Below are 20,704 nucleotides of genomic sequence, written 5' to 3'. Positions count from 1 at the left end.
CGAAAGAGCAGAATTCACAGCCGGCTTTGTTTCAACCGAAAACCTTTCAACTGCTGCCAGCGAGCCAGAAGTGGCAACAAAACACGAGGCACCACTGAGGCCGCCTCTTCACAACCACAACTTTTCTTCTCAAAAAATGATAAAAAAAAAACGACCTTCACAAACCAGTGCGCAACACAACGCAATGCAAAAAAAATATCTAACCTGTCCACGCTGCTATCTGGCCACCTGGGTTTCTGTTAGCTCTTACAGGCTAATAACGCTCCCTTTAATAAAAATCTATGGATTTCTGATTTACTCATACACTCCTACGTGAGCAAGTCACAGGAGCGGATTGAGTAATAACCAGAACGATTGCGGCAGGCTGCATCTCAAGCTTCTGTGTTAAATAGACAGAAATGTGGATTTGTGAGGAAAGCTGTCACTAGTCACATTTCAGCAGTTTCAGATTTCCGACCAGTTGCCGCTGGAGGATTTAATGCAAAGGGTCCCATGTGTCCAGAAATGTGTAGCCTTAAGCAAGAGGACATGAATACCACCGCCTCTCCTGCCTGGTTGCTCTTCCAGCACATGCCTTTAGATCCTCACAACGGAGCGAAATAACAGCAGTCGGAGTTATTCATTTAACCAGTGTATCTAAGTCAATAACGTACCGATATTAAATCTTGAATCTAATCCTTATATTCATTCACAATCCCACTCAAGATTCTCAGATCGGATTACTGAAATGCACTGTTTATTTAGCAATTTAAAAAAATGAACGAATTGCAAATTAGTCTTTAATAATGAACATGTGATCGTCAAAAGGGTCCAAGATTTACTTCATTAAAAGGGGGGGGGGGGGGGAGCTTCCTTTTTGTTGAAACTTCTTTCATCAACATAGTGATTTGTTTTCACTTTAGTTAACAGTTTTCTAAATTACCCACAGTGCCATTTAACGGTCTGCTCAGAGTGTTGGCAGCGAGATTTAAAAAAATAAAGGAAACACCCTCTCATCTTAGAATTCCTGTGTGTGGTCTCCTCAACATCGAGTTCAGCAAGTAACATCAAATCAACATGGCTGCTCATAGCATCAACAATACATCAGCATGCTCTCTCTATTCAATTGTTAAATCTCTAGCACTCTCTATACAGCTTTTAGAAGGTCTACATCCACAGTTATCTGACTCATTCACTGCAAGCAAAATACAAATATGGAGACCTCCAGACGGAAATGACATACTTCCAAATTCTGACATTCTGAGATATTTCAGGTACAACGTTGGTCCTCGGTTCATCTCTACCTAAAGAGAGTGATGCGGCAGCACTTTAATCTTTCCGGCTCCGTTACCTCTTCATCTGAATACTTGGCTCAAGGAGATCAAGTTTCAAAGCTTCAGTTTTCACGCTGATACCACTGTTAAACGCCATCACACCCATCATCTGGTATGCAGCTAACTAGACAAGCTGAGTGTGCAAGCTGCACTGCCTTCTTAAACTCTGACTCAAACATTTGCAGTCTCCACTAGTTTTTTGTTGGATTTGTCATCAATATTTTGGTGGAGGCCACTGAAAAATGGTTCATGAAAAAAGTGGCTCGGTATCAACCAACCAATTTGCACCAGAATTACTAAACCCATCACAAATATTTCAGTTGCATCTTAGAGAGGGGTTGATTTTAGGAAATGCTTTTTTTTTTTAAGGCCAAAACTATTAACCTTATAACCTCATGATGCCACACACACCACCCATGGTCATGTTCTCCAATGTTTTCCTGTAACTGCACACATTAGATAAAAAAACCCTGATGTGTGAGGTTTTCCAAACCTGAAATGTACCTCAAACATTTAAGCTCTTGAACCAAATGGACAACTTGCCTTAGCCATTAAAAACCTTAAGACAAGCCTGAACACTCTTCTCTTCTCAGTACCAGCACCCAGGTGGTGTGATAAACTCCTCCTGACTGTCTGAACAGAACTGCAAACTCATCTGCACTTAAAACAATAATGCAGAATAATAAACCTGATGCACATGTTTACATTTCAACAATAATCTTTTCGATCCAACAATGTGTGAGCTTGCAGATCTGTTCAGACTCTTCAGGTCGGCTCAAAATCGAAAGAAAAAAGGGTTCTATCATAAACCCTGTACCGTTTGTTGATTCAATTCAAGAGTGTATCCAAAAGGGTTCTAAGCCAGAATCAAAGAACCCTTGAGTACCCAAAGAACCTTTAAAAGGTGCAGCCTATGAATACATTTTCTTTAACCTTTATAGACATGATGATGTTCTCAAAAAATTGTGAAGGATACAGTATACATTGTGTAATCATATATAAGATAAGAGTGGTATAAAAATAAGTAAGGATTGGGGTGAAAATTAGGTTTTGATTTGGTCTTGAGCCATTACACATCCCACGAACCGAATCGATCCGTGTTGTACAAGAAACATCAAATCGCTGTAGAATTCAACAGGCTCACCAGAAGAACCCTGAGTTCATTAAACTGTACCTGTAACAGTAGGTAGTAGATCAAATCCAAATTTTACATTGACACATGATTCACGATCAGGCTCAAACAAGTCAAAATGAGTTGAGTGTTTGCCAAAATTGTTTTATTTTTTTCTTCTTCTTCAAGTTGAGATCAGGAAATCAAGTCTCTCAATCACACACACACACACACACAGCATGAATAACCTCTGAGACAGCAGCATGGAGACATGCAGGCTTTCAGACAAACTTTAAGGCTGTAATTGAACATGGCCATGCTTTAGACGGTATGATGTCGGTACGATATATCGCTACACCGGCGCCTGGATGAGGGAGGAAGCCCGACTTGTTGTCTCCAGTGGATTTGGAGCCTCCAACATATTAGCACAAGCTGCTGAAACACAATCGGCATGTTTTGGGCTCCAACTTTGTTTCCTCCCAACTTTATTTGTGGTCTAAGCACATCTCATGCGGGTCAAAAATCCAACTTTTGAAAAGCATGAAAGTGGTGGATTTTGCTTAACCGATTGCTTTTTTTTCTCCCCTCAAGAACATTCCAGGCTAAAGGGAAAAAGGACTGGTTTCCCCCAGCAAGCCACACACACCTCACGCAAAAAGACAACCCGTGCATACTGAATCCACACAACGACACAATGAACGCGGTGCCCTGACACCACAAATGAACACTTTACCATCCCTGTAAAGAAAAGACCGAGCCCGGTATGGAAGTGCAGGGCCCGGCGTCGCCATCCACAGCACGACCACATAGGCGCACACATAGCCTATAACAACACGTATAGCATGCATAGCTGCCATCAAGCGGACAAGAAACGGAGAATAATTTGCAAAAACTCCTCGATCGGGACCTAAAATCTGACAAAGGACATGTCTATGCACTGGCCTGTGAATTTTTATCCAAGTTGAACAAACTAACCTGTTTATGAAGAGAGCGCTCCGTTTGGATGTTGGGTTGAATCCGAGTTAAATCCACTATCAGTAAAACAAAGAGGCGAAAATGCCCGAGCGGTTCCGAAACAGGCCGAAACCAGGAGGGGGGGCTGATGCGCATGCGCTGAGCTGCAGCGTGAATGGGGGAGGTCGGGAGTCCCGTGTCAGCGTGTATATTTCATCTCATTCATTTTTTAAAGTTACATTTGTAAGAGACTGAGTAAAAGGTGTGTTTCTTTGGATGAACATAGTTGGAAACAGAATGATACATACAAGGCAGACAAACACAATAATTTTTCATTTTTATTTTATTTTTTCTAAATAAATACACACACTATTAATCATGAATAACCTTAAATATGCTATCAGTAGGTCATTGAGTTCTTTCAACTGACCATTGCATAAGCCAGGCACTAATTATATCAAAATGAAAAGGATTCTTTACATCTCTAAGACATGTTGGACATTACATTATTTTCATGATCATTTACATGTGTTTTCATTATCACATGCAACACGTGTTAAAACAGTCTTATATTGCTTGATGGGATATTAATTGTGGTGCAAAACAAAAACAAAAGTATATATTGTGACTTGTAAATATGTCATATATATGATGCATGGTTTAAGTCTTAAACTTCCTACCTTTTGGCCTTTTAACTGACTACAAACTTCCAACCCTCTTGTACAATACAAAGAAGAGACTGCACAAACACACACAAACACACACACACACACACACACACACACACACACACACACACACACACACACAAATGCACAAACTTGTTAATTTCAAAACCCTGTTTGCATATGTACAGAATTTATTATGTGGACATTTCAGTCGCATGAAAACAAATCTTCTGTACTGTCTTATGTCTACTCTCTCACTGTCTTATTTATTTGACTAAATATTGCACACATGCACTTTATGTCATGTTCCAGATAGTTTTGTCTAGTTTTGTGTTCTGTACTACCTTTTGTTTTTTTATGTTGTTTTCTCGAGCCCCTTGTTGTTTATGGTGCTGGTGGAATGCTATTTTGTTTCACTGTGTACTGTACTTGATATCAAGGGGCCCTAACTTTTTGGACCAGACTGTGGTATCATTCCACACAAAAAGAATAAAAACTTTCTCATTTGTATTTTATTTCCATTTATTGACTTTCACGGTCTGCAGGGTTTTGTTTCAGGTCACTTGTTTCAGTCGCATTTTTTTTCTGTGCATCAATTAATTAATGCACTGATTCTGCATTATTACGGTGAGTTACATTTTCATTTTATTTGTAATTGAATTAATAATGAATTCATATATGTATAATAGTAATATAATATGCACAGTATTGCGCGTGACAATTTTCGGACCTCCAGCCCACACACACACACACACACACACACACACACACACACACACACACTGAACCCACTGACCCCCCTTGTCTGTGGAGAATTTTTCTTGCAACTGGTTGGAAAGACAGTAAAAGCTAACTTGTACTATTCATCCATTTCTAAATTTTTCCTTTAAAATAATTCTCCTGTTTGACCGTGTGGAAAAACCTTTTAAAGGTTAAAGCTAGAATCTTTGATGGACTTTTTTCTATAGTCTACCTCCAGATTGCAGTTTTTGCCTAATCCTCATGATCTTCTTCTTCTTCTTTCGGCTTTCCCATTAGGGGTCGCCACAGCGAATCATTCGTCTCCATACCCCCCATGTCCTCTACATCTGCCTCTTTCAACCCGACTACCTGTATGTCTTCCCTCACAACATCCATAAACCTCCTCCTTGACCTTCCTCTTTTCCTCCTTCTTGGCAGCTCCATCCTCAGCATTCTCCTACCGATATACCCCAGGTCCCTCCTCTGCACATGTCCAAACCATCTCAATCTTGTCTCCCTCGCTTTGTCTCCAAAATGACTTACATGTGCTGTCCCTCTAATAAAATCATTTCTAATCCTGTCCATCCACATCACTCCCAACGAAAACCTCAACATCTTCAACTCTGCTCCCTCCAGCTCCACCTCCTGTCTTTAACTCAATGCCACTGTCTCTAAACCATACAACATCGCAGGTCTCACCACAGTCCTATAAACTTTCCCTTTCACTCTTGCAGATATCATTCTATCACAAATCACTCCTGTCACTCTTCTCCACCCACTCCACCCTGCCTGCACTCTTTTCTTCACTTCTCTAACACACTCTACATTAATTTACACTGTTGACCCCAGGTACCCAAACTCCTCCACCTTCTCCACCTCTTCTCCCTGCAACCACACCACTCCACTGCCCTCCCTCTCATTCACACAAATGTACTCTGTCTTACTCCTACTGATGCACTGTGTATATTTAACCTGTTAAATATCATACACTTCATGACAAAATAAACCTTTTTGCTTCTTATGAAGCGACTTTCCCATTGAGGTTAAGTGTTGTTTTGTTGCAGGATGCCTCTTCAGTACCATGCAAACTTTCTTGCAGTAACATGAAACAGGTTAAAATCATGCATGGCCCACACGAGCACGTGCCAACATCAGCCCGGCGCTATGACATCATCAGTCACGAGGGAGAGGGCGTGGTCATAAATGCCTGCCTTCAGTATTGTATTGGCTTTTTCCTTTTCCTTTTACTTCCTTGGGACTTTAGCCGGCACTTGTAAATGAGCGACCTGCTGAACTTGGGGTGAAGTTTACTTTTCGCTACAGATATATGACACGGTTGGTAGGTTTAGTTGAAGACTTTTAACAAGTCTTCCGCTTGAAATGTTCATTCAGTGCCTGGCTGTAATTCAGTCCCAGCGCTTCCCACGTAAAGCTGCTCTATGGAGGATGGAGGTCTCGCCAGTGATTCCTCGGAAGTGCGAGTTGAATATGATTCCCCACAGAGGAGCCCAGCGCCGCACTTCAGAGTGTACAAGAGAAGATGGTTCATGTTACTGGTCCTTTGCTTGCTTAACTGCTCGAATTCAGTGGTAAGTGACCAGGAACTACGGTAACTCCTGTTTTACTTTTAAAGCATTGGTCTACAAGAGAAATTCTCTCATATTAAATCACAACAGGAAATCTCATACGAGTGCTGTAACAGAGTATTTATTTATTTTTGAGTTTTTAAGGTACCTGTTTTAGTGATTAGATGATATAAGTATTAGGTTTTGAATGCACCAGGTGTGGTTGCAATCAGGTCATTCAGACTTGTGGCTCCGCCCCTAAACAAACACCACTGTACTAACTTTATAATAGCAATGTTATTCCCCATTATCATCATTTGTCTTCCTGCTTTATCTTCAGTTCTCACTTCATCCTGTTCAGTAAGACTCCTTTATCTAGACTCCAAACGTTCAACTTGCTTAACGTGAGATATAAAACAAAGTGTGTATTAGAAAGCACTATATTACCATTCTACACATCTGGCAATACAAACAAACAAACTAATCCAAACCCAGAATGTTAAAATATTAAGGCTTTAACTTTTTTACCACAAAATCATAAGCAACAGTTTAACACTCCCGACACGCTCCTGTGCCACGGTTGCAGGTTTATTTTAGCTTTTGTTTAGTGGTGTTTGGGGAAAAGCTAGAAACAGGAACATTTTTATTAGGTAGTCTTCTTGTATGCAAAGGTGAAATCAAGATAATGATTCGGATGCTTGATGTAAAAATAAAACAGGTTTCATTTCACCAATAAATTCCCTACACCATAACTGTTCCAAAACATCAACATTAAACAAATAAACAAAAAATCACAAAGTAAAACTATCCCATACTTTATACATTTATTTATTTATTTATTTGTTTATTTATTTATTTGTTTGTTTGTTTGTTTGTTTGTTTATTTATTTATTTATTTATTTATTTATTTATTTATTTATTTATTTGTTCCATTCATGTTGTTTCCTGATAAATAATTTGTTGTTAAAACCATTAAAATGTTTATGTTGCTATTTTTTGGCTTTGCCTTTTTTTTACCCGGGATTGTACACTTGTTGGAGAGTGAACCATAATCAATAAGATTTACATTACTAATCAATTACAAATGAAATCAGCCTGTGTTGTTCCTAATATTTATTTGAACATTATAACAGAGTTTAGGGTGTAATAAAAACATTAGCATACTGAGCGATTCTCAAGATTAATAGCAGATGTGCCTCGGCTGAGCGGAGTGTTGAGGATAGACTATACTGCTTGAGGTGTTCAGCAGGACAGATTTATAGAAACAGCAGGACAGATAACAAGCATTAAAAGCAACTGATCAGTCTGGAGGTTCTGAAAACATGCCTGAGTTTCTCTGTAAATAATATAAAAAATGTTAAAGTTAAAGATTAAATGGCAAGGTGAAGACAGATTGAAATGAATATAAAATTGTTTCAGTAAGGTGTCTGGTCAGTAAGTAATGTCTGTGTGTCTTGGCAAAGATTCTACACATCTTTGGAACCGTACAGGACGAGGCTGTACTTACAATAGATATTCTTTCATTTGGTATTTTGGTGATAGAGAGTGCTGTCTGCCAAACCAGAGTAAAATCCCCCATCGGGTATATCTGATAACTGCCAATGCCATGATTTACATCATCTTCATACTCCTCAAACAATTCACTCAGCCTCTTTGTAGTTGAAGTCCATAGAATCATTTCATCACACGATAAAGTTGTCGAGTTAGAAATCGCCATATTGATCTGCGGTGTCTCTTCCCTCTAAAAAGATTGAGACAAAATGCTCTGAACAACTTTACAGAGCCACCGTTTTTATGTTTCATTTGTCACTCACAGTTCACTTCCGCTGTGTTTATCAAGTAAATCATCAGTGGTTAGTGATTTACATTTAGAGCTCATTCCAGCGGCATTAATTTAAAAGAAAAGGAGAGTTTGATCCTGAATAACCTCATACAACCTTCATGAGTGCCGAGTGACGATTACAATTATTTGAATAATTTAGACTAAAACCTACTGGAGTTTACTAGTAAAGATTTATTGAGTTAACAGAGTAACTACATGCTCCGAGTGTCCAACAGATAAGTTTTGTAATTCATGTCTATACTCAGCAGCCACAGTTTGAACCTGCAAACTGACCCCATTGGATTTTCAGTCAAACACATTAAATTAACTGCAGAGAAAAATGTTATGTTTGTTAACTGTTTGGAAAATGCTACTATTGTGAGATGACTTCAGACTTCCCTCGGATTAGCAAAGGACTTAAAATGATTTATGTTTACAGCAGCAGTTCTCTGATAGAAACCTACAGTATCCAGGTTAAAGTTTTCTACTGAAGCTAGGTTAAGTCCTGCGCATAAACGTGTTTATAAAAAGTGCATATTTTAAGATTTTGTACGTTTTCTTTGTATATATGTTATAATCATATGATTTTTATATTTCTGGTTGCTTGAAAGATGATTGATAAATGTTCAGCAAATGGAGAACTACGGATGGCTACTAAAGCCCTCATGCGCAATGCTGACCAGTCATCAGGATCAGATCATGAGTGTGAAACCAGTGCATTTTTCAGTTTCACATTGTGTTTACTGTTTTCTCCATTAGGCCTATTGTTGAAACTTTTGTCTCACACTACTAAGTGTCTATGAGCATGGATTATGGAAGTTTAATTTAATACACAGAGTGTGCTATATTAGACTTTTTAGACAATGGGGTGCACATATTTATTGCCACATTAAACCCAGTCACAATAGCACCATAGTACTGTGGACGTCATTAAACATAGCTGTTTACTTACACATGCATTTAATTTCGGTCTAAAACAAAGAATCACATTTTTTTGCAGCAATGGCTGACTTTTGCCCCAATAGCAGATCAGATAGCGGAGAATCTGCACGTTACACTGGAACAGGTCAACTGGCTCTCTCTGGTCTACATGGTGGTGGCCATCCCTCTGAGCTTCATCACCATATGGATGCTGGATAAACTGGGACTACAGCCATCCGTAAGCACAACTACATCCATGCATGTCTTTATTATTATTATTTTTTTTTTCAAACTTAGTCAGAAAGAGGGAAAAAAACACATTTGAAAGTTCCATGTTATTATTCAGGATATTATTCATGTGACTGAGGAGAATCTTGGAGTATCTTGTGCAGAGACAGACACGTTGTTCAGTAATATTGATTTCCCGAAAGATGCATCTGCATGCTATAATATTAAGTGTAAGAATCTGCAACATGGTTTCGAGTTATGTTTCTTGTATGATAACATTGTGTAATGCCTTCTTGCCTCAAGCAGGCCCTGAGTACAAGACCAGAGGGTTTGGAGCTAGGCCAGGTTAGAAGGATTATGTTGAAGCGCTATATGCTGAGGCTAAAGGGGCTTTTAAAGTCAAGTAGACACAAATATGGTCTTTTATTTGAATAAAAGAAACGAGAAAATGATAACTTTAAATATGTCCTTCGTCATATAAAAAGGAATGAAAGCACAATGAGGACTATATACTAATAAAATTTTTTGGAAAGAAATAAAAATTTGTATAATTGTAAAACATCATTGACAACAAATATTAATGGGGTATGTGGAGCAGAGAACATTACTCAGCTGTGGAAAAATACATTACTATGAGCTCTTTAATTGTGTTAAAAGTCACCCATTTTTAGTGGGTCATATTAAAAATAATGATGATGTGTTTGTTTTTCCATGAGATATTTGTGATGCAATCATGAGGTTAAAAGATAAGAAGGCATGTGGTATGGATAAGTAAAATATCTGCTGAGCATTTAAAGTTTGCAAGCAGAAAAATTGCAAGCTTGCTATTTTTTTTACTGGGATTTTAGTTCATGGCATTTTACCTGATTCTATCTTACCTGTTATGTTAGTGCTTATTATTAAAGATAAAGCTGGGAAAATTAATAGTATGGAAAATTATCGGCCTTTAGCCTTGGCCAGTATTGTATACAAAGTTTTTGAGAATTTTAATAAACAAGTTGGAACAGTTTTTTTTTCGACTTCTGATAATCAGTTTGGCTTTAAATCTAAACATAGTATGGATATGTGTATTTTCGCTTTAAAGGAGATTTTAGATTTGTATATTAGGAAAAATTTCACAATTTTTATGAGATTTATTGATTGATCTAAAGCCTTTGATTGTGTGAATCATGAAAAATGATTTGATAAGCTACACATCAGGGGGGGTTCCTAAATTTTTAGTGAGAATTCTGGCTTTTTGTCAGTTAATGCATGTAAAACGGAGTAATCATGTGTTTTAATGTAGGTAATGCAGTTAGACAGTTCTTTTTAAATGTGATTCTTTGTTTTCGGTCTAAAACAAAGAATCACATTTTTTGTCTCCAGTTCTTTTTAATATTTATATATATGGCTTATTAAAGCTCCTAAATAGTTGTGGAACAGGTTGTATGGTCAGTCAAACCATTATCAACCATTTGAGGTTTGCGGATGATTTGGTGATTTTTTGCCCATAAAGTGCAGGACTTCAACAGCTATTAAGTGTTTGTTGTCATTATGGCTCAAATTTTAACATTATCCCTAACCCTAACCCTTTAGACTTTTCTCTCTCCGGTATTGTCCCTAAAGTATGTGATAAGTTTAAATACTTAGTACATTATATAACTGATGACTTGTCTTTAGACAATGTCATGTGATGCGGCACAAGCAAATATGTTGGTTAGGAAATTTAGTATGTCTTCAATATCTGTGAAGACTGTACAGTATAGAGCATACTGTACACCTATGTATACTGCCCATGTATGGAAGCGTTACAGAAGAAGCAGCATGCAGAAACTTAAGGTAGCATATAATGATTGAATGCGATTGTTGATTAAGGTGCCACGATGGAGAAGTGCAACTCAAATGTTTGCCATCGTTGGTGTACCAACCTGCTCTGCTGTGTTACGTAATCTCATGTACAGATGTATGGGTAAGCTATTAGAGTCTGTAAACAGTATAATTACTACACTGACAAATCCTGCACTTAGCTTTCAGATTATTCTCCAACATGTGGAACCACCGTCGTTTCAGTCTGTATGTAAATGCATGATATTGTGGATTATTATTGTTTTTCTTTTTTTGTTTTTTGTACTGTTGTACACAATGGGCCGTGTTTGTCCTTAAAAAAGTGATTTATATATATATATATATATATATATATATATATATATATATATATATATATATATATATATATATATATATACACACACACACACACACACACACACACACACACACACACACACACACACAGAAAAGGAATCCTTTAGGAAAGATGGATGTGTAGTGAGGAAATGATCTGGTTTTTCCCTCTGGGGATCTAAAAAGATGTCATTTTCAGATATTGTTTCAAGTACAATGTCTGCTTTTAAAACACTAAAGTTATTAAAAACACAATAACCCTTTGAGGAGTCAGTTGATGAAATATTGTCCAGCCACCCAAAAGAGGAACTGTGAATTGTATTATTAGCATTTGGCAGACACCCTTTATGCAGAGTGATCTACACCGGAGCATTCGAGGGGTTAAGGGTCTAGCAGTGGCCCTTAACCCAGCCATTATGGATGCACAAGCCAGTGCACTCTTAGTGCCGGTCCCAAGCCCGGGTAATTGGGGAGGGTTGCGTTAGGAAGGGCATCCAGCGTAAAACATGTCCCAAATCAAATATGCGGATCACAAATGAGAATTTCAGACCGGATCGGTCGAGGCCCGGGTTAACAACGACCGCCACAGGTATCGTTAGCCGACAGGGTACCGGTGGAAATTGGGCTACTGTTGGCCGAAGGAGGAGGAGGAGAGGAGGAAGGCGTCTACAGAGACGGCAGGGAAAGGAGCGGAGTAGGAGAGTGGAGGTTCGGGTTGGTACTTTAAATGTTGGCACTATGACTGGTAAAGGGAGAGAGGTAGCTGATATGATGGAGAGGACAAAGGTAGATCTGTTGTGTGTTCAGGAGACCAAGTGGAAAGGGAGTAAGGCCAGGAACATTGGAGGTGGGTTTAAACTGTTTTATCATGGTGTGGATGGAAAGAGAAATGGTGTAGGGGTGATTATGAAGGAAGCGTACAGTAAGAGTGTAGTGGAGGTGAAGAGAGTTTCTGATAGGGTGATGATCGTGAAGGTGGAAGTTGAAGGGATGATGATAAATGTCATCAGTGCCTATGCTCCCCAAGTTGGCTGTGAGATGGAGGAGAAAGAAAGATTCTGGAGTGAATTAGATGAAGTGGTAGATGGTGTACCTAGGAAAGAACGATTGGTGATTGGGGCAGACTTTAATGGGCATGTAGGTGAAGGGAACAGAGGTGATGAGGAGGTGATGGGTAGGTATGGTTTTAAGGAGAGGAATGTGGAAGGGCAGATGGTGGTAGATTTTGCTAAAAGGATGGAAATGGCAGTGGTGAACACTTATTTTAAGAAGAAGGAGGATCATAGGGTGACGTATAAGAGTGGAGGAAGGTGCACACAGGTGAAATATATGCTATGCAGGAGATGCAACCTGAAGGAGATTGGAGACTGTAAGGTGTTGGCAGGGGACAGTGTAGCTAGACAGCATCGGATGGTGGTCTGTAGGATGGTTTTGGAGGCGAAGAAGAAGAGGAGGAGAGTGAGGACTGAAAGAAGAATAAGATGGTGGAAACTTAAGGAGGAAGAGTGTAGTGTGAGGTTCAGGGAAGAGGTCAGACAGAGGCTCGGTGGTGTTGAAGAGGTGTTGGACTACTGCAGGAGTGATGAGGGAGGCAGCTAGAAAAGTACTTGGTGTGACATCTGGAAATAGAAAGCAAGACAAGGAGACGTGGTGGTGGAATGAGGAAGTGCAGGAGAGCATAAGGAGAAAGAGGTTGGCAAAACAGAAGTGGGATAGACAGAGTGATGAGAAAAGTAGGCAGGAGTACAAGGAGATGCGGCAGCAGGTAAAAAGGGATGTGGCGAAAGCCAAGGATAAAGCATATGAGGAGCTGTATGAGAGGTTGGACATTAAGGAAGGAGAAAAGGATTTATACCGATTGGCCAGGCAGAGGGACCGAGCTGGGAAGGATGTACTGCAAGTTAGAGCAGTAAAGGATGGAGAGGGAAATGTCTTGACTAGTGAGGAGAGTGTGTTGAGAAGATGGAGGGAGTATTTTGAGCAGCTGATGAATGAGGAAAATCAGAGAGAGAGAAGGTTGGACGATGTGGAGTTGGTGAAGCAGGATGTAGATAGGATTAGTAAGGAGGAAGTGAGAGCAGCGATTAAGAGGATGAAGAATGGAAAGTCGGTTGGACCAGATGACATACCGGTAGAAGCGTGGAGATGTTTAGGAGAGATGGCAGTGGAGTTTTTGACCAGGTTGTTTAACAGGATTTTGGAAGGTGAGAAGATGCCTGAGGAATGGAAAAGAAGTGTGCTGGTACCGATCTTCAAGCATAAAGGAGATGTGCAGTCTTGCAGTAACTACAGGGGAATTAAGTTGATCAGTCACACCATGAAGTTATGGGAAAGAGTAGTGGAAGCCATGCTGAGAGAAGAGGTGACCATCTGTGAGCAACAGTATGGTTTCATGCCGAGGAAGAGCACCACAGATGCCTTATTTGCTTTGAGGATGTTGATGGAGAAGTACAGAGAAGGACAGAAGGAATTGCATTGTGTATTTGTGGATTTAGAGAAAGCGTACGACAGAGTGCCAAGAGAGGAGTTGTGGTATTGTATGAGGAAGTCAGGTGTGTCAGAGAAGTATGTGAGGGTGGTGCAGGACATGTATAAGGACAGTGTGACGGCAGTGAAGTGTGCAGTAGGTACGACAGACTGGTTCAGGGTGAAGGTTGGACTGCATCAAGGATCGGCCCTGAGCCCTTTCCTGTTTGCAGTGGTGATGGACAGGTTGACGGACGAGGTCAGACAGGAGTCTCCCTGGACTATGATGTTTGCAGATGATATTGTCATTTGTGGTGAGAGTAGGGAGCAGGTTGAGAAGAGCCTGGAGAGGTGGAGATATGCGTTGGAGAGAAGGGGAATGAGAGTCAGTAGGAGTAAGACAGAGTACATGTGTGTGTGAATGAGAGGGAGGGCAGTGGAGTGATGCGGTTGCAGGGAGAAGAGCTGGAAAAGGTGGAGGAGTTCAGGTACCTGGGGTCAACAGTGCAAAGTAATGGAGAGTGTGTTAGAGAAGTAAAGAAAAGAGTGCAGGCAGGGTGGAGTGGGTGGAGAAGAGTGACAGGAGTGATTTGTGATAGTAGGGTATCTGCAAGAATGAAAGGGAAAGTTTATAGGACTGTGGTGAGACCTGCGATGTTGTATGGATTAGAGACAGTGGCATTGAGTAAAAGACGGGAGATGGAGCTGGAGGTGGCAGAGCTGAAGATGTTAAAGTTTTCATTGGGCGTGATGAGGATGGACAAGATTAGAAATTAGTTTATTAGAGGGACAGCGCATGTAGGATGTTTTGGTGACAAGTTGAGGGAGGCGAGATTGAGATGGTTTGGACATGTGCAAAGGAGGGACATGAATTATATTGGTAGAAGAATGCTGAGGATGGAGCCACCAGGAAGGAGGAAAAGAGGAAGGCCAAGGAGGAGGTTCATGGATGTGGTGAGGGAAGACATGCAGGTAGTTGGTGTGAAAGAGGCAGATGTAGAGGACAGGGTGGTATAGAGACGGATGATCCGCTGTGGCGATCCCCAATTGGGAGCAGCCGAAAGAAGAAGAAGAAGAAGAAGAAGAAGAAGAAGAAGAAGAAGAAGTGGCAGCTTGGTGGTGCCGGTATTTGAACTCATGACTTTGGACAAATTCCAAATTTCTAACCACCCTGTAGTTTAACACCACACCCCTGAAGTGTTTATTTCTGCTGCAATTTGTCAAATATTGCTTAATTTATTGATTTATTTAAAACAGCACATCATAGGAATGACTTCTTTAATGTTGCATTTAATGTTGAGGAACAAGTTAGTTCCCGTTTTCATTTATAACAGCTATAAATAATAGCTGCTTCACTGGCTTCTTCTTTTCTCCGTCACAAAGTTTTATTGTAATACTTATACATTATTTTTGCAATGCTCATAAACATTCTGTTTATATTGAGAGGCTTTGATTTCTGCTCTGGTTTATCAGAATCGGGGATTCAACCGTGCTGTGGCATAAAACTAAAAGTTAGATCTGTGATGTCGCAGATGTACAATAGACCACATTTACTTCTCAAACAATATAAATGATTTAATTGTGATGAAAAACTATTGCTTCAGTATGGGCCAAAAATGTGGGTCTGCTTGTTATTACAGATGATCCTGGGCTCATGGCTGAACATGGCTGGCAGTGTAATGAAGGTGGTAGGTGTTCTAAGCTATCTGCCGGATTATACAATGTTCCCTGTGGTGATGACGGGACAGACCCTGTGCTCTCTGGCCCAGCCGCTGGTAGTCTTCACCCCTACCAAACTGGCAGCTCTGTGGTTCCCTGAGCACCAACGTGCTACGGCTAATATGATTGCATCCATGTGTGAGTGCCCCTGTCAATAGTTTTGATGTTTAGTAAAGATAGCCATGTATCTAACACTATTTTTTCTTCTTCTAGCAAATCCCCTTGGGCTGCTTTTTGTTAATATCCTCTCTCCAATGATCCTCAGTAGAACCAATAGTCTTTTCATCCTGGTAAGATATAAATTGGAAGACATATTATTATATATATTTATTATATATTTAACAATAATGCATAATATGCAAAGATGTTAAAACTACTAAGTACTTTCCTTAAATATTATACCAATATTTCTATCTTGTATTCTTTACACTAACACTCATTCACTGTTACAGCTCCTTATATATGCTATACCTGCCGTCATCGTCTGTTTCCTAGCAACAGTGGGCATCCAGAAGAGCATTCCCCCAACACCACCTTCTGCCAGTGCAGACACGTCCAGCTCTGAACCTTTCCTACAAGGCATTAAACTGGTACCTTGACATGCAACTACTCAAGAACATACACAAATTCTACACAAGTCTTTCATGCAGAAATGGTAAAAAAATATCTAATTGGACACAGACTCCTACATACAGACTTCAAGAAAGAAACTTCCAGAAAGTTGTTTTATTGTTCCACTATTCTTTTTTCTATTGGCTACTTTTAAAAAACTGAGCATGTGCCAACAGTGTAGCCAATCAGGTTGAAATGACAATCTAAAACACCAACTCCACATTCATTGCCATTGGTAATATAAAAACCTTATGAAAAAAAAGGTAATGAAAAAAAGTATTTGTTGTTAATTACAGTGAATAACCTTTTAAAAACCCATTTTTAAAACATTGCGGCAAATATTTTGTAGCTGACTCCAAAAAGCCACTGTAATTTCGGTAATTGCTCTGTTTTCCTGCAGCTTGTGACAAATAAAGCCTACCTGATCCTGCTGGTGTGTTTCGGCTCAGGCATCGGCATCTTCACTTGTTTCTCCACACTGCTCGAGCAGATTCTCTGTGTCAAAGGTTACTCAAATGTAAGTCGAAAACCTATACTACGTATTTATTCGTAGGCATGTCCACAAGAAGCCTCTTCATATATTGCTTTGGCGTGTGGAGTCAGAATTTCAGACACATCTGATTGCTGAAACAATTCACACAATATAATATATGCATACATTGAAAATTAATTATTTGGTCTTTTCATAATAGTTCTGTAAATATATTTATTGATACATTTATAATGTAATTTCTTGATAATAAAGATCATTTAGATTAAATAAAATCTATTTTTTTTTGCTCAAGATATTGTTTTCTTTGTTCCCTTGTGAGATGCATCACTTTCTATGGGTTGATAAAAAGTGAAGGTTTTTATAGATTACAGTGGAACAAATCAATTTTCAATACAAACCAGCAGAAGACCCCAAGCCAAATGAGCTTGTGTTTATGTAAATAAGGACCAGTTTGACAGTGGCAAGTGTACTTTGATCCACAAGCATAACTGCAGTAAACATCCAGTTTTACAGCTTTTAGAGGTATTTGGAATGCGAGCCAAAAAAAGCACACCATTTGTGCTGCATTTCATTACAAAATACAGATTATATAATCATTTTGGATTAAACCAGTATTAATTTTCTATCAGGTTAGTAGTCGTGATTAAAAAAATACATATGCAGTTAAAAAAAATTTTTTCTCTGTGGCAGGACTTTGCAGGTTTGTGTGGTGCTCTCTTCATCGTATCCGGGGTGTTTGGAGCTGCTTCCATCGGTTTTTTTGTGGACAAAACAAAGATGTTCACAGAATCCATCAAAATCAGCATGTGCCTAACGTCTTTGGCCTGCACCGCATTTGCAGTGGTGAGAACAACCATCAGATCGGTGATATTTTAAATACACAGGGATCGTATTGTGGGCATGATTGGAGTTCAAAAGAATCATATTGTTAAATAGGAATGGTTCTCAAACCAGTCCTCAGGGGCCTACAGATGGTCTACAACTCATACAACAACACATGTGGAGCTGAAGGATTGCTCTGAGGACCACTGATCTACACCATGTGTGTAAATATGATTTTATCTATCAGGCTAAACTTCTTGCATGTGTTTCTCTAAATTCTTCCAGTTTTCCCAATTGGCAGAGCAGAAAGTTGTGATTGGTGTAGTTTGTGCTCTCTTCGGCTTGTTCGGATTTGCCACCTATCCAGTTGCCATGGAGCTGTCAGTCGAGTGCTCTTACCCAGTTGGAGAGGCGACATCAGCGGGTCTCGTGTTTATTTCAGGGTATAAATTATCTTATACCATGTACTAGATTAAATATAGAAAGGTGTTGATAAGTACTTTTTTGGAAATGACTATTTCTTTATTAGGCAGATCCAGTCCATTGTGTACACTGCACTCTTACCAGCTCTTACAAAGAAACTGACAGACTCAACACTGTCTGTTTGTGCTGCTGGTGAGGATGCCAATCTGAACTGGATGGGTGAGTGGTGCACAATTATACGTCATCTGAGAGAGCTTCAGTGCTCGCTAGTTGCAAGTTGTTCATTTTTCTTCACTTTTAAATCTTCTAATTCAACGCACTGGTTAATGACCAGCTTTGGCGCATATGTAATAGCAGACACACTTTGCAGGACTTCAGCCCTTCTGTAAACTAGTCACCCATTAACAAGCATATACTATACGGCCACAAGTATGTGCACTTGTTGAACTTCTCATTGCTCATCTCTCTTTGAGCTTTTGCAGTTTGCAGCAGATCTCACACAGGACAAACACTGAAATAAAGAGAATAGACCACTGGGAATATTTTTATTCAAAAATATATTCAAATGCAAGTCAGTGATTCTGATAGAGCTTAGACCAGCAGTGAAGGCCTTGCTGGCCCTTGGTAAACTACATATACAATGTATTACTTTGATTCAACTATAAAATAGCTTTCGGTAAGACATATGGCTCATATCTGCATTGAAACGAGGCATCACTCAGCATGAATATACTTCTGAGTTATTGGTAAATAATTATTAATCACTATTCCACTACAACCACAACAAACCACAGACTCATTTACAAGTCTAAGTGTTGAAGGTTTTGTAGCTACTCAGATCAGCGCTATAAATAGTTCAGCAACTGGACTGAAACTGAAACCTTTAACCACAATTGGGCCAAAATGACTTTCTTTGCATGTGAGAGTAACAGAGGTGGTGTCAGGTCAGACACACCATTGACACTCAGATTTACCTCATTTGCACTCATCAGCATATGGAAAAATAAAAACAGGCCTTCATTAGCATTGTATTACAAGGAGGCATTTTTACACTAGTGCTAGTTGTCAGGTAATGTCCAGACCTGCCTGATTCATCCTGACGCCTTACATCTGGCTGAAGTTCTCATTATCTAAACATCATATGGACAGCCTAATGATCAGCTAGATGTCCTTAAAAGGTACCTTATAAAAACCTTAAAGTTGGCTGCGGATGTTCAGGACTTCACAAACCTTTTCTTCAATGAACAGTTAAAACTTTTAGGATGCGGATGTGTTCCTTTTTAAATTAAAAATCCTTTTTTCTCTAAAGCTGCTTGTCTGTTGTTAAAATCATAATACAAATAACATGGCATTGAGTTTTAAGCTTTTTGAGACAGTTCCTGCATCATTTTCACTTCCCCCTCCCTGTAGAAAGAGTTGTAATGGGCGAGAGAGAAGAAAAACACCACTTTGAAAACTTCTGTTATTTGCCCCAGTTTGCCTTTATAGTAATAATGGTAAATTCATTTAAAGAATTCTCTCCTACACTACAGTGTCCGTGCTGGTGATGGCTGGATTGTGTTGCTTAGCTTCCTGCTCCTTCGTCATCTTCTTCCATACCCAGTACCGGCGACTCGATAAAGAAGCTGACGCAGCCGAAAACCACTCCACAGACACCGAGGAATAACAGCACAGATGTATGACTGGACATAAACTCTCACTAAAGCATCTAGCAGAATATATGAAAAGCCAGCTACAGAAACCACTGATGAGTTCCTGTGCACTGTTACTAAAACTTTTACCCCAGTCAACCTAGGCAATTTTTACAGTCGGATATTTGTAATTTCTATATGGTTTTTAACAGGATGTATGATTTAATTCACTGTCGTTCAGTTACAGTTTGCTATCCTGGTACTAAATAAGGCATTTGCAAGTTTGCACTCTAACATTATACTGTTTTTTTTGTTTTTTTGTTTTTTTTATGTTACATTTAAAAAATCAGGTTACAATATTATTTACATATATATAATATATATATATATATATATATATATATATATATATATATAAAAAATATAATATAAAATTTGGGACTGCACATGTATGTAAAAGTTCATGGGACAAGAATGAATGCAAAATAATAACCACTATGTCGTCTATTGAGTAGTTTGTGTGGGGGGAGTGGGGGTGTTTTTGTGTTTTTTTGGCATTTGGTAGTTTAACCTTTAACTGCAGACCGATTAATGAAGCCTGGTGATTAGACCTCTCAAAGAACACTGATGAACAAATGACCCCTGTTAAAGAGCACTGCTATAGACAGTTTTATACACATTGTGAAGAACTGGTTAAAAAAATCTATGATGTCAGGAATTCTGATGCATTTGATCACACAAATGCTGATGAATGCTGTGGACCTCAAAATATGCAGTGTTCTAACTGCAGGATGGTGGGATATAATCACTCTAAACCTCTAAGAATGAACCTTTTAGTGTATAGATTTTTAATTCTACAAAACAAATTGAATGATAGATGCACGTTGAAAAAGTTGTTTTTAGATCATCTGGATCAGGGTTTGTACATTTCGCTTTAGATTTAAACACGTTCCATGGATTCCCTCAGTACACATTTATTTCATGGACACTTTAAATGAAAGTATTGTTGCAGTGATAATTCTATATTTAACAGAAATGCAGCTATCTATTCT

At 39.1% G+C, this 20,704-nt stretch overlaps 2 protein-coding genes across 3 annotated transcripts in view; one reads left to right on the top strand and one right to left on the bottom strand.

The window, feature by feature from the left end:
* The window catches only part of pcgf3 (polycomb group ring finger 3), a 44,955-nt gene extending 41,394 nt beyond the window's left edge, over nucleotides 1-3,561 (bottom strand). Inside the window, exon 1 of the mRNA XM_083546625.1 lies at nucleotides 3,400-3,561. The gene's annotated coding sequence lies outside the window, so the exon portion shown is untranslated. The remainder of the gene's footprint in view (nucleotides 1-3,399) is intronic.
* A 2,410-nt stretch (nucleotides 3,562-5,971) lies between these two features.
* slc49a3 (solute carrier family 49 member 3) lies at nucleotides 5,972-19,811 on the top strand. 2 transcript variants are annotated; one of them, XM_083545853.1, is made up of 11 exons: nucleotides 5,972-6,087; nucleotides 6,180-6,376; nucleotides 9,175-9,333; nucleotides 15,593-15,809; nucleotides 15,885-15,961; nucleotides 16,124-16,261; nucleotides 16,684-16,800; nucleotides 17,467-17,619; nucleotides 17,884-18,041; nucleotides 18,128-18,240; nucleotides 19,554-19,811. In XM_083545853.1, the coding sequence occupies exons 2-11, from the start codon at nucleotides 6,227-6,229 to the stop codon at nucleotides 19,685-19,687; spliced, it is 1,416 nt and encodes a 471-aa protein (XP_083401979.1). In that variant the 5' UTR covers nucleotides 5,972-6,087; nucleotides 6,180-6,226; the 3' UTR covers nucleotides 19,688-19,811. The 2 variants fall into 2 exon arrangements, with proteins under 2 accessions (XP_083401979.1, XP_083401978.1); XM_083545852.1 differs by having other exon boundaries at nucleotides 6,014-6,376.
* Nucleotides 19,812-20,704: the final 893 nt, after the last annotated feature.

Source organism: Silurus aristotelis (genome assembly GCF_946808225.1).
Source record: "Silurus aristotelis genome assembly, chromosome: 7".
Lineage (NCBI taxonomy): Eukaryota > Metazoa > Chordata > Actinopteri > Siluriformes > Siluridae > Silurus > Silurus aristotelis.
The sequence above is the reverse complement of the archived record's forward strand: the minus strand, read 5'-3'. Positions and strand labels throughout refer to the sequence as shown.